At 40.6% G+C, this 13,609-nt stretch overlaps 3 protein-coding genes across 27 annotated transcripts in view; 1 reads left to right on the top strand and 2 right to left on the bottom strand.

Annotated features, from left to right (window-relative positions):
- Phcl-1 (pH-sensitive chloride channel 1) overlaps window positions 1-7,545 on the bottom strand; it is a 153,762-nt gene extending 146,217 nt beyond the window's left edge. For 18 of the 25 annotated variants that reach the window (XM_076774016.1, XM_076774017.1, XM_076774019.1 and 15 more), the window contains exon 1: window positions 7,271-7,545. The gene's annotated coding sequence lies outside the window, so the exon portion shown is untranslated. The remainder of the gene's footprint in view (window positions 1-7,270) is intronic. The other 7 variants (XM_076774033.1, XM_076774041.1, XM_076774034.1 and 4 more) reach the window with 1 other exon arrangement.
- Window positions 7,546-8,932: 1,387 nt separating this feature from the next.
- Window positions 8,933-10,374, top strand: LOC143346183 (vitellin-degrading protease). Its single transcript, XM_076774047.1, has 6 exons — window positions 8,933-9,060; window positions 9,135-9,223; window positions 9,371-9,459; window positions 9,540-9,798; window positions 9,868-10,020; window positions 10,106-10,374. The coding sequence occupies exons 1-6, from the start codon at window positions 9,012-9,014 to the stop codon at window positions 10,256-10,258; spliced, it is 792 nt and encodes a 263-aa protein (XP_076630162.1). The 5' UTR covers window positions 8,933-9,011; the 3' UTR covers window positions 10,259-10,374.
- Window positions 10,375-10,485: 111 nt separating this feature from the next.
- On the bottom strand, window positions 10,486-13,593 carry LOC143346181 (uncharacterized). The gene is made up of 7 exons (XM_076774045.1): window positions 13,444-13,593; window positions 12,684-12,914; window positions 12,471-12,612; window positions 12,272-12,405; window positions 11,993-12,196; window positions 11,642-11,927; window positions 10,486-11,563 (listed from the first exon to the last, which is right to left on the bottom strand). The coding sequence occupies exons 2-7, from the start codon at window positions 12,893-12,895 to the stop codon at window positions 11,264-11,266; spliced, it is 1,278 nt and encodes a 425-aa protein (XP_076630160.1). The 5' UTR covers window positions 12,896-12,914; window positions 13,444-13,593; the 3' UTR covers window positions 10,486-11,263.
- Window positions 13,594-13,609: the final 16 nt, after the last annotated feature.

The raw sequence follows: 13,609 nt of genomic DNA, 5'->3' as shown, positions 1-13,609 counted from the left end.
ATTCTAGAGGTCAAAATAAGACGAAAATCAAGAATACCAATTTCTCGACTGAGGCTTCGTTAAAAAGTTATTAACAATTAAATTAAAAAATTTCAAATCGTCTTGGAAAAATTATTTTTAGTTGCAGGTGTCAATTGCAAGCATTTTTGGTCAACAGACATACCCCCGAAATCCTATTCAGTTTCGAGAAAAAAAATCGAGAAACTACTGAAATTTTTAGTCGAAATTAAAAAATTTCAAATCATATTAAAAAAATTATTTTCGATTTCGGGGGTCAATTACAATCATTTTTAGTCATTACACATACCCCCGAAATCCTACGCACTTTCGAGAAAAAAATTCCTTACCAAAAATCTAATTAGGTGGCTAAATTTTTCGATGAAAAAAAAAAAATTTCAAATCGTTCTGGAAAAATTATTTTCCGGCGCGGGAGACAATTGCAATCATTTTTGGTGAATAGACATACCCCCGAAATCCTATTCAGTTTCGAGAAAAAAAATCGAGAAACTACTGAAATTTTTAGTCGAAATTAAAAAATTTCAAATCATATTAAAAAAATTATTTTCGATTGCGGGGGTCAATTACAATCATTTTTAGTCGTTACACATACCCCCGAAATCCTACGCACTTTCGAGAAAAAAATTCCTTACCGAAAATCTAATTAGGTGGCTAAATTTTTCGATGAAAAAAAAAAAATTTCAAATCGTTCTGGAAAAATTATTTTCCGGCGCGGGAGTCAAATGCAAGCAATTTGGTCAACAGACATACCCCCGAAATCCTATTCAGTTTCGAGAAAAAAAATCGAGAAACTACTGAAATTTTTAGTCGAAATTAAAAAATTTCAAATCATATTAAAAAAATTATTTTCGATTGCGGGGGTCAATTACAATCATTTTTAGTCATTACACATACCCCCGAAATCCTACGCACTTTCGAGAAAAAAATTCCTTACCGAAAATCTAATTAGGTGGCTAAATTTTTCGATGAAAAAAAAAAAAATTTCAAATCGTTCTGGAAAAATTATTTTCCGGCGCGGGAGTCAAATGCAAGCATTTTTGGTCAACAGACATACCCCCGAAATCCTATCCACTTTCGAGAAAAAAAATCGAGAAACTACTGAAATTTTTAGTCGAAATTAAAAAATTTCAAATCATATTAAAAAAATTATTTTCGATTGCGGGGGTCAATTACAATCATTTTTAGTCATTACACATACCCCCGAAATCCTACGCACTTTCGAGAAAAAAATTCCTTACCGAAAATCTAATTAGGTGGCTAAATTTTTCGATGAAAAAAAAAAAATTTCAAATCGTTCTGGAAAAATTATTTTCCGGCGCGGGAGTCAATTGCAATCATTTTTGGTGAATAGACATACCCCCGAAATCCTAGCCATTTTCTAGAAAAAAATTCGAGAAGGTGTGAAATTTTTCGACGAAATTAAAATATTTCAAATCGTTCTGAAAAAAATATTGTTAGCTGTAGGGGTCAATTACAATCATTTTTGGTAAATAGACATACCCCCGAAATCTTGCGCATTTTCGAGAAAAAAATTCAGTAAGGGTGGAACTTTAAACGTTAATAACTTTTTAACGAAACCTAAATCGAGAAATTGGTATTCTTGATTTTCGACTTATTTTGGCCTCTAGAATCCCTCATTAAAATTTTTCCCAGGGTTGTCCGAACACCCTGTATATGTCAGATATCAGCAGACACCTGTGTTATCGATCCACCAGCAATCACGACATCTTCCTTATAATTAGCTAAACAAATATTATACGTGTGACTCATCGTGCGGTCAGTCTGTATTCAACCACGTGCGAAGAAAGTTGCACGTAAAGTATAAAGAAATTCCAACCCATCTGTTCCTACGTTATAATTCCCAGCAAAAAAGAACGAAACAAGAGATAGTGTCCCTCGGCGATCTACCGCGATACGTTTCGTGGAAAGAAAATCTCGTAAACCAGCGTGATGCTCGCGAAAACATCGAAAGAGCTTCTCTCTATCCCTCTCTCTTTCCAGGCTTTTTTTGCGGTCGCTGGAAACCCGCTCTTCTTTGGTCGCCCTTTTTTTCCAGGCGGAATTAGAGAAACACCAAGCGGCAGGAGCAAACGGTGGTCACCGGGAAAGCGCGTGAACTTTTGACCTCGTCGCTAACGGCACGCATACACAACCCCCGATCGGACTACTTTTGCTCGAAATATTCCTATTAACCTCTCGTCGGTCCTTCGTCGAGCTGGCCTCTATTTCTATCATACTTTATTGCGTTTAACGTTGAGTTTTATTACGAGAGAGCCACGTAGCACGCAACTCGCGCTACGCGATAAGAGCAACGCCACGAACGTACACTTCGACGCTTCGAAAATGAATTTATTGCAAGCTAACAACAACGTTTCCGACGATTCGCAATCCCTTACAAGTTGCAGTCGCCGGGAAAGTAAGTGGTTTGCTGATGAAGATTAATCGAAATAGTACTATGGTTAGATGGCGTGGTAAAGAATTATCATATTATCATTCTTGTAAACGCGATGGTAGCGCCTACGTGCATTTCTTCGAACTAATCTATCAGCGTCTATTATGCACTTACGAGAGCAACAGTGTTTGTCGCATATCATAATGGTAATAACGAAAGAAACACTACAAGTTCGACATTTGATTTGAAACTATGCTGGATAAAACACTTTCGTTTCTAAACAGATTACGAAACGTACGCGCGCGAGTGCTCGCGAATGTGAAACACGTGGTTATTTGAGGTTAAGTGCGGCGGTATTGAGGTTTTATTTGTCACTGGTGAAATGACAGTTTAATAACGAATGCATGTATGCACATGGTGCCACCTATTGGGACACGTTCAAAAGATTTATAAGATTACAACGAGACACACAATTTCTCAGCAATAACTTATCGTGCAGTAGCTAATTTACTGTATCGAAAAGCGACGTACTAGAATCGACGACTGGAGACCGCGTTAGATGCGGGCTAGACGCAACGTGTCGCTTATGACTGGAACGAATTCGAGAACACACGCACGGTGGGATTAAAGGATGCGTATTAAAGCTATCGACCATTTCCCGACTAGCGTCGAACGACGGATTAATCAACTTTCCGGCACCGGAGAGCGGATCGTTTTCGCGTATTATCGGCAATGCAGGTGCAATCTGTCTATGACGTCACAACACGCGTAACACACGGATGAAATCGGCTGGTGGTGCATATGCATAAATGAATATGTATGCAGGCGGGAACATCGACGATTCGCTCGACAGCTTCATCTTTGAAAATTTAATTAACCGCGTATACGTGCTTAACACCGAAGAAACCGATGCTCGCGTGGCTCGAGTGCCACCGAGCGACGCCTCTATCGAACGTGTTTTATAAAACTGGAAATAAAGCATGACCATCGACCTTCGTTACACTCCTATTTACAGTCTTCTTTTTTTTGCGGTTTATTAACTCCTTCTCCGCACCGTCGCCCCGCCGCTTTTGTTCGCGGCCGTTTTTATCCGAGAATCCTCTCGAAAGGTCGCGGAAAAAATTAAAACCAAGTCGGCGCAAGTTAAACTATTTGCAACGTCGACAGTTTTGTAATATTTATTGCATTTCCAATATTACACAGGGTGTTCGGTCAACCATGGGAAAAATTTTAATGGGAGATTCTGGAGACCAAAATAAGACGAAAATCAAGAATACCAATTTGTCGATGGAGGCTTCGTTAAAAAGTTATTAACAATTAAATTCAAAAATTTCAAATCGTTCTGGAAAAATTATTTTCCGTTGCGGGAGTCGATTACAATCATTTTTGGTGAATACACATACCCCCGAAATTCTATCCATTTTCGAGAAAAAAAATCGGGTAGGTGGTGAAATTTTTCGGCGAAAAAAAAATTTTTCAAATCGCTCCAAAAAAATTATTTTCAGTTGCAGGTGTCAATTACAAACATTTTTGGTCATTACACATAACCTCGAAATCCTACGCACTTTCGAGAAAAAAATTCCTTACCGAAAATCTAATTAGGTACTTAAATTTTTCGACGAAAAAAAGAAATTTCAAATCGTTTTGGAAAAATTATTTTCGGTTGCGGGGGTCACTTACAATCATTTTTGGTGAATACACATACCCCCGAAATTCTATCCATTTTCGAGAAAAAAAATCGGGTAGGTGGTGAAATTTTTCGGCGAAAAAAAAATTTTTCAAATCGTTCCAAAAAAATTATTTTCAGTTGCAGGGGTCAATTACAAACATTTTTGGTCATTACACATAACCTCGAAATCCTACGCACTTTCGAGAAAAAAATTCCTTACCGAAAATCTAATTAGGTACTTAAATTTTTCGACGAAAAAAAGAAATTTCAAATCGATTTGGAAAAATTATTTTCGGTTGCGGGGGTCAATTACAATCATTTTTGGTGAATACACATACCCCCGAAATTCTATCCATTTTCGAGAAAAAAAATCGGGTAGGTGGTGAAATTTTTCGGCGAAAAAAAAATTTTTCAAATCGTTCCAAAAAAATTATTTTCAGTTGCAGGGGTCAATTACAAACATTTTTGGTCATTACACATAACCTCGAAATCCTACGCACTTTCGAGAAAAAAATTCCTTACCGAAAATCTAATTAGGTGGCTAAATTTTTCGATGAAAAAAAAAAAATTTCAAATCGTTCTGGAAAAATTATTTTCCGGCGCGGGAATCAATTGCAATCATTTTTGGTGAACAGACATACCCCCGAAATCTTGCGCATTTTCGAGAAAAAAATTCAGTACGGGTGGAACTTTTTAACGAAGCCTCCATCGACAAATTGGTATTCTTGATTTTCGTCCTATTTTGACCTCTAGAATCTCCCATTAAAATTTTTCCCATGGATGGCCGAACACCCTCTATTCTATAATGGTATACCTTTTTTCTTGTAACCAATTTTCGTCCAGATCAAATAAAATAAATAAACATTGTTGAGAAAAGGGGTAACGATTGAATCATCTTCCGCAGATATCGTATTGTAGGTGTAACAGTTTGAACGTCGAATCGATATCGCGTTTCCCAATCGCATTGTTTACGATTCGAAGAGCGCAACGATCGAACGTGCCTCGTAGGGAGAGGATATGGCCGATCGCTTTGAATTCATTTCCTCTGGCGTCGGAGGATGGTCTCGATTCGAGCCACGATACCGGGTAATTGCAATCTTTGCCATGTCGAATCACCTGTGGCCGTTCAGCTTCGCAACCGTGTTTGCGTTACCACGACCGATGCGAGTCCACTTTAGTTCGATTGTCAATGGTTCGTTAAAGACACTGGGTTGCAGCGAAAATGTCGCTACAAAATGGTCTCTGCCGCCCCCGTACAGTATCTGTTCAGTATACAGGGTGCTCGACCACCCCTGGGAAAAATTTTAACGGGGGATTCTAGAGGCCAAAATAAGACGAAAATCAAGAATACCAATTTGTTAATTGAGGCTTCGTTAAAAAGTTATTAACGTTTAAAGTTCCGCGCAAACTGAATTTTTTTCTCGAAAATGCGCAGGATTTCGGGGATATGTCTATTCACCAAAAATGATTGTAATTGACCCCCACAGCTAACAATATTTTTTTCAGAACGATTTGAAATATTTTAATTTCATCGCAAAATTTCACACCTTCTCGAATTTTTTTCTAGGAAGTGGGTAGGATTTCGGGGGTAGGTCTATTCACCAAAAATGATTGCAATTGACCCCCGCACCGGAAAATAATTTTTCGAGAACGATTTGAAATTTTTTTTTTTTCATCGAAAAATTTAGGCACCTAATTAGAGTTTCGGTAAGGAATTTTTTTCTCGAAAGTGCGTAGGATTTCGAGGATATGTCTAATGACCAAAAATGATTGTAATTGACCCCTGCAACTAAAAATAATTTTTCTAAGACGATTCGAAAGTCTTTTTTTTCACCCAAAACTTTCAGCATTCACTCGAATTTTTTTCTCGAAAGCGGGTAGGATTTCGAGGGTATGACGCATGACCAAAAATGATTGTAATTGACCCGTGCAACCGATAATAATTTTTCCAGAACGATTTGAAGTTGTTGAATTTAATTGTTAATAACTTTTTAACGAAGCCTCCATTGACAAATTGATATTCTTGGTTTTCGTCTTATTTTGGCCTCTAAAATCTTCTATTAAAATTTTTCCCAGGGTTGCCCGAACACCCTGTATATTCTAAACCACTATCCAGCGACTATCGTGTCCCTAACTCCCATTGACATGAGTGAAAAAGGTTAATCGATAAAAATAGACAAAGTGAAAAAGAAACGAGAACTACGTTTTCCAATGTTTTCTCGCCGATTCGAGTGAAAAATTCTCCCTTCGTTAAGAGGAAATTTCGCATGCGCGTAAAGAACCTAGTATCTTCGTGGGAATCGCACGATTATCAGGTTGGAGTAATTATCGATAACGCGCGATCGTCGATGTTTATTCGAATTCCCTGTGAGAACGTTGGCAGCACTCAAGCGTACGCTACAAAACGAAATTTATAGAAAAGCCTGTCCAACGCTCGACTCGAATGTTATTTTTGGCACAGATGCACTCTAGTCTACTTAGCTGGCAATTAAATTACCAATTTCGAAGAAGAAACGAGCCAGCAATCGTAAAGTTACGTTACACCTGCGTGTATAGCGGACGAAAGGTCCCGATGCGTCGAGACATTCCAAATGCCTGCGCTGCGTTCGATCTGCGCTTCGATAAATATCGATTCAATATGGCCGACCAACGGCAAGAAAGCAGCAACGTTTCGATCGAAAGATTTCTTCTCGGAGAAATCAATTCGTCGGGCTACGCTCTAACGACGATAACCAAGAAGAAGAGGAGAGGGGTGGCAGGACAATAACTATTTTACTTTTCGACCGCTTTGCGTACTTGTTTTCGCATTCGATCGATTCGCTTCGACGGTCACTAGCGCAAGAAAAAATAGTACGGTCACAAATTCACCGAATACCCTGTTTCCAAACATCTCGTGTTTACTTCTATCCACGAACCAACGACCAAACGACCCGTTTAACCGCGAGCAAAGACGTTAACCGAATGCCCTATATTCCGATACTGGTGAAGAAAAACGCGCCATTCGCGGAATCGAGACGAGTATGGTGACCGTTGCGTCGTCGACGAATCTATCGCGATATCGTAGTTTCCCAAGCGTCGTCCACCGTCGTCGCGTATACGATTCCGTTCGTTTCTCGCCCGAGAACGGGCCCGTCGAAAATTCGAGTTATGTCACTCGCGAACGCGTCTGGCAATGGATCAAAAAGACTCACCGAAACGATGACTCTCTGGTACCGCGTCCGTGATGCCGTTTGGTCACTGGTTCGTCCGAGCTGCTCCTTGAATTCGCCCCGAGTCACGTACCCACCGGCGGAGAGAATAATCTCACTGTAACGAAGACACGACAGTTTACCGCGAGGATGGAACACACGACGAAAACGGACGTACGACACGGACCGTGTATGCGGCAACGTAATCGTGTGTACAGGCACGGTGAAAGAGGCGCGTACCCGTGCCCGTGCGCGCCGAGTTTCAGACTGAGGGTTGTTTCGGCGCGGCGCTACCGCAACGCCACCCCTCGGTCAACCGGCGCACTAGAGACCGCCAAACTACCGACCCACCGGTTTCGCTATTCGCCTAGCTATTGTCTCGTAAACCAATTGGCTCGCTTCGTCCTTTTTGAATCTTCGCTTCGCACTTCTTCTGTGCCTATTCGTGCTCGATCTCGCCGACTCTGGAGGTCGTTACACAGGACTTGGACAACTCTTACTCGCGAGCAATTAATAGATATTGTTCATTACTTTAAATAAGAGATTCATACCCGGTACTAATTAACCAGTTAACTGTGGCGATACTCTTTGCGAAGCGCCCACCAGTGTGTGTCGCGATAATCAAGCGATTACGGGTATAGTCGTCAAACACAGAGTAGGTGGCGCTGTTGAATTATTGGGTCAAAAGGACGACTTTATTTCGAAATGAAACAAACAAATGAAAATAATTTTAGTTGGATTCACAATTTCCTGAGAGCTAACTCGTGAGCAGTGCAGTAACACTGGATCTTTGATTATCCCGATTTTCATCTTGATGTATCAAAATCAAAAAAAAAGTCGTCCTTTTGACCCAATATTTCAACAGCGCCACCTACTCTGTGTTTGACGAGTATACTCGTCATGGAGAAGTGCCAGGACTTTTTGTCATGACGAGTTTTATCAAATAAACATTAACAGTGACACTTACTCTGTGCTCGACGACTATACTCGTCATCGATCGATTTTCGTGACACACAGAAATTCGCACTTTCAACGCGGAGCAACACAGTTAACTGGTTAAATATCAAATTCTAACAAAATTTTACGCAAAATTCTGCCACATCTCCATGACGGATATAGTCGTCAAACACACTAAACTGGTTAAAATAGCTCGACTAAGGGGGATATCTTGACTAACCACGTACAGCACGATGTGCCCCTTGATATCAGGCAAAATTTACGTGCTCGTGTACGATGGCGGTCCGCCATGTTTCCTTCGTGCGGTCGAAACATTTCGAAAAAATTACTTTCGCGAACCGTGGTTATCAATTGCGTTATTCGATAAGAAAGTAAAAGTTTAATATGGAGTTTCGTTGGAATCCATTCCGTTTAGCCACGCGTACAAATATTGTTTTAGGTTAGGAAGTAAAGACAGCCTCGAACGCCATTTTCTGATTCCTGATCTTCGTCTTACCTTAACCCTGTATACCCTGTATTTTCTGCAAATGTACACGCGTGAAAGTTACGGAACAAAGATAATTATCATGTCGATTGCACGAAACCGGCAGCCGCGCATTTACATCGAACATAACATATATATAATTGCGATAACTGCGCCGTACGTTCGCGATAATTGTACAGTTCCTACAAAATTCTTCTATAATTACGCTTGGAATCGCCTCGTTTTTCGATAAGTTGAAAGCATAAATTGCGCCATCGCTGCTCGAACTTCATTTCCCGCCAGAAAAGCAAAAGCTAGCCAACCATGAGCACGTTCGCCCTCCTACAGATTTTCTGTCTTTTGCTTTTCGGACGTGAGTACGCGTTAATTTTGATTCGTCACGCGAGGGTAAAAAAAACCGTTTCTCACCTGTCTGCTTTCGAATAGATTTAGCGAGTACGAGCGAATTGGAGCTTCCTTCGGTGGACCGAATCGTCGACGGTGCACCGATCGACATCGAGGACGCCCCATACATGGCAAGTACCATATTCTAATTGCAATATTATAGATCCCCCGTCTTTTCTATTTTCCTCGAGGCCTTTAACGTCCAACGTGCTCCATAATTCATAAGGCGATAACGAAACAATGTCGGCGACAAGTAACGGAACGATTAACCATAATAGTTATCGTACATGGTAAATGGCGAACACGCGTGCGGCGCTGCTATCGTCGATAAAGAATGGGGATTAACGGCTGCTCACTGTGTCGTTCCGTGAGTAGCAATTTTCACCGATACGACTAAATTTATATCTAAATATGCTCGTTTGAGAATATAATTAAATGGTTGCACAGCTTCATCGACAGTTCGAACGATATTATAAGCGTCCGTAGCGGATCCGACGCGTACGACGAGGGCGGAGTAATCCACAACGTGACGTATCTTTCTTACCACGAGAAATACAACGAGACGGACAACGATTACGACATAGCGGTGTTCAGAGTGGCGCCACCGTTTCAGTTTAACAACGTTACGCAACCGGTCAAGTTACCGGAGAACCGTAACCTCGTAGACACGAGGTGGGGTATGATTGCCGGTTGGGGCTACTTCCTCGTAAGATAATTCGCCTGGACACCGTCCTATCGCGTTTAAAACAAGTCGAATACGAGTATGATCTTTTAGGACTTTGATCCGGTACTGTCGAAATATCTGCAGTACGTTATCGTGCCGAAAATGAGCAGAGAAAAGTGCATCAAAGATTACGAGGACAGATACGTAGTCACGGACCACCAGGTTTGCTACGGTTTCCAAGATGGCGGAAAAGACTCGTGCAAGGTAAACGTGATTTTGGCTCCAAGTTAATTAAGCATAACTCTGTATTCCTATCTGTAACGTATTTTTATCCGGGAAAATTTGTCAGGGCGACTCCGGCGGGCCGTTGGTAAACAATTTCACCGTGATCGGTATAACCTCGTGGGGCGCCGATTGCGGCGAACGTTACTCGCCTGGCGTCTACACCGACGTTATCGATCTCGTAGAATGGATTACAAATAAAACCATTACCGAAACATAAGCTCTCGTTTATTATTCTATCGAAGTAGCAAATTGCTCTCGACCCAAATCATGTGCATAGGCAGACTTGTACTATTAATACAATGGAAATGATCGATACGATTAAAAAACTGTCGTTATTGCAACAACCCTTTTTTATAGTCTGTATTATTAATTATAACATTCTCACCTGTGTGGGGGTCCTGTAGTGGAGATGGAGAAGGAAGAGAGGAGAGTCTGCCTCAGACGCTGGGATATTAGATGGTCGAGGAGCGTATACAGGGTGCTCTAGAGGATTCTAGAAGTTCAGGGAATTCTACAGGCCAAAATAAGACGAAAATCAAGAATGACAATTTGTTGATGGAGGCTTCATTAAAAAGTTATTAACAATTAAATTCAAAACTTTCAAATCGTTCTGGAAAAATTATTTTCGGTTGCGGGGGTCAATTGCAATCATTTTTGGTCAATAGACATACCCTCGAAATCCTAACCATTTTCGAGCAAAAAATTCGAGAAGGTGTGAAATTTTTCGATGGAAAAAAAAAGATTTCAAATCGTCCTAAAAAAATTATTTTCGGTTGTGGGGGTTAATTACAATCATTTTTGGTCAATAGACATACCCTCGAAATCCTAACCATTTTCGAGCAAAAAATTCGAGAAGGTGTGAAATTTTTCGATGGAAAAAAAAGATTTCAAATCGTCCTAAAAAAATTATTTTTAGTTGTGGGGGTTAATTACAATCATTTTTGGTCAATAGACATACCCCTGAAATCTTGCACATTTTCGAGAAAAAAATTCAGTACTGGTGAAACTTCAAACTTTGATAACTTTTTAACGAAGCCTCAATCAACAAATTGGTATTCTTAACTTTCATCTTATTTTAACCTCTAGAATCTCCTATTAAAATCTTTTCCAAGGGTGGCCGAACACCCTGTATATATTAATGGAAGATAGGTCGAACGTTTGCGAGAGAAACGGTCCCTCTGGCGGCAAGCACGGGAAACGATGGACCCCAGACCTACACACTTCATTCCGGTATGACCAATTGGACGGTTTCCGCGACTTCGTCGATCACAAATTTGGCCTTCTTGTATCTCAACAGATTTATTTTCCTCTGTGACGTCCACGCGCTGTAGCCCAGTCTGTACAACTTCGGCAAACGATCGAAACCGCCGGCATCCGCCAACGAATTATTGTACTCCCACTGTTTGTCCATTAACTTGTGCGCGTGCCTCTTCTTCGTTGCTTTCAACTTCGAGTCTTCCAGCATAGTCGATCTCGACGGCAAGCTTGCCCTCTTCTCCAGCAGGGCAAGGAAGTATTGCACCTGAGAAATTTACGTTTGCTCTAAGAACATTTTACCCGATTCGGTCTAACTGATTCGTAGAAGTAAATCGATCGTTACTTGCACGTGAAACATCGGGAACGGTACAACGACCATTGGTATTCCAACGATGCACATCGTGGGATGATCGATGTTTATTAAATGTTTGTACAGGGGAGTCACGTAATTGGCGTCCACGCGTATGCCGCAGTTTTCGTCTAAAAACGGGAAACTGTATCGATAGCCTGTGCAAAATACGAATATATTCGCGGTAACGGAACTTCCATCCTTTAAAAAGATTTTCTCTCCGTCTATCCTCTCCACGCCCATCGTTTCCATCATGTTCGATGGTAAAATGCTGCTGAGCCTACGCACGCATAAAATGTAATGTTCCCTGTTCTTTAAAATATTTTAATCGCCCCTGACGAGTACCTTTCGTTGTTGTGACTCAAATACACTCGAGACGCGTGATTAGCCAGATCGATTCCAATATCCACGCCGGAAGAGGCTGCTCCTAGAATTAAAACAGTCTTCCCGGAGAAACTTTCTGGTTTTCTGTACGAATGACTGTGCAATACCGTCCCCGTATACGTTTCTATGCCAGGTATCGTTGGCGTGTAAGGATCGAAGTAATGCCTAAATCGTTAAAAAAATAACAATTGAAATTTAAATTCATAAATCGTTAATGTATCGTGATTATTTTTAACACACCCGTTGCAAACCATTAAAGCGTTGTACGCAAGCACTTCCTCTTCCTTCGTTTTCAAATTTTTTATCCGAACGATCCATTTCTCCTCGTTTCCGGGCGAGGTTTCTAATCGAACGGTTTCTACTCTCGTATTAAACTGCAATATCACACATAAGTTAATAAAAAGCGTCACAGCTCGTCGATGAAACATATCGCGTTTACCTGAATATATTTCAGCAAACCAAAATGCTCCGCGTAATTTTTTAAATAAGTCAGAACCTCCTGGTGGGTCACGCAACAAGGTTCTACAGCATTCATTCTCGGATAGTCAGGAAAATTCATGATTATCGCAGGTAAATTCGTTCTACGTCGAAAGTACGAGTTCCAGTATCATTATTTTAAGATTCTTTGTATAGTAACAGAAATTAACCAAACCTCAGATCCCGATACATGCTCGAGTGGATCGGTAAACCGTTCTCGTCGTGTCCAGTCGTTTCCTTGTACACCCACGTACCGCCGATATCGCTCGTTTGCTCGTAAACGTCCACCTCGAAATTTGAATTTCGCGCGAAATGGTTCGCTGCGCACAAGCCTGCCGCGCCGGCGCCCACCACGCACACCTTTCTTTTCTTTATCGGTTCAGCCATCTGTATGCTCGCGTATGACCTATGAACATCAGTTAGAATCACCCAATTAGGGCATTTCTATGCATCTCGATGACTTTACAGATCGTCCAATCTTTAATTAGCTTATCATGTTTGATCGTATAACGAAGAATTCGCGGGATAGGCTGTTCTATGAAAATTAGAAGTTCCGTAAAAAGTGTTTACGAATTTATTCATAAAACGCCATGCACAGAATTGTTGAACGTAATATTAATGTTTCGAGATATTTACTTTAGCAAGCCTGTTAAAATGCGTTCTGCAATAATAATTTTTATGCAATAAACGTATTCCATTACGACTCGTAACAACCATCGATAAATTACAAAAACTATCCAAACTTATTTTCGTTAGGCTCTGACCGTAACCTACATATTATACAAAGATTTTCACAAAATATATTTACGCCAAGAAACGAAAAATCGATAAACCACTCCTGTGCATCGTTAACTAAGATTCAAACGTAATCTTTGCAAAGAACCAAATACACAAGTTAGCCGTCGTAAAATCTTCGGTAGATACTGTCCACTTACTCGGTATTTTAAATTTAAACGATGTCCTGTCCTTGCGAAATCCGTCACAGATGCTTTTCGATCGTTTTACCAGCTTTATATCCTTGTACGAGGACGAGCAAGGTAAATAAAAAACAAATGGTCGAAGGACGGAAAAAATAAGCAACCACAAGCTCGTTATCGTTAT

Source organism: Colletes latitarsis, chromosome 10 (genome assembly GCF_051014445.1).
Source record: "Colletes latitarsis isolate SP2378_abdomen chromosome 10, iyColLati1, whole genome shotgun sequence".
NCBI lineage: Eukaryota > Metazoa > Arthropoda > Insecta > Hymenoptera > Colletidae > Colletes > Colletes latitarsis.
Note: the sequence above shows the minus strand (reverse complement) of the source record. Positions and strands in the feature narration are given on the sequence as shown.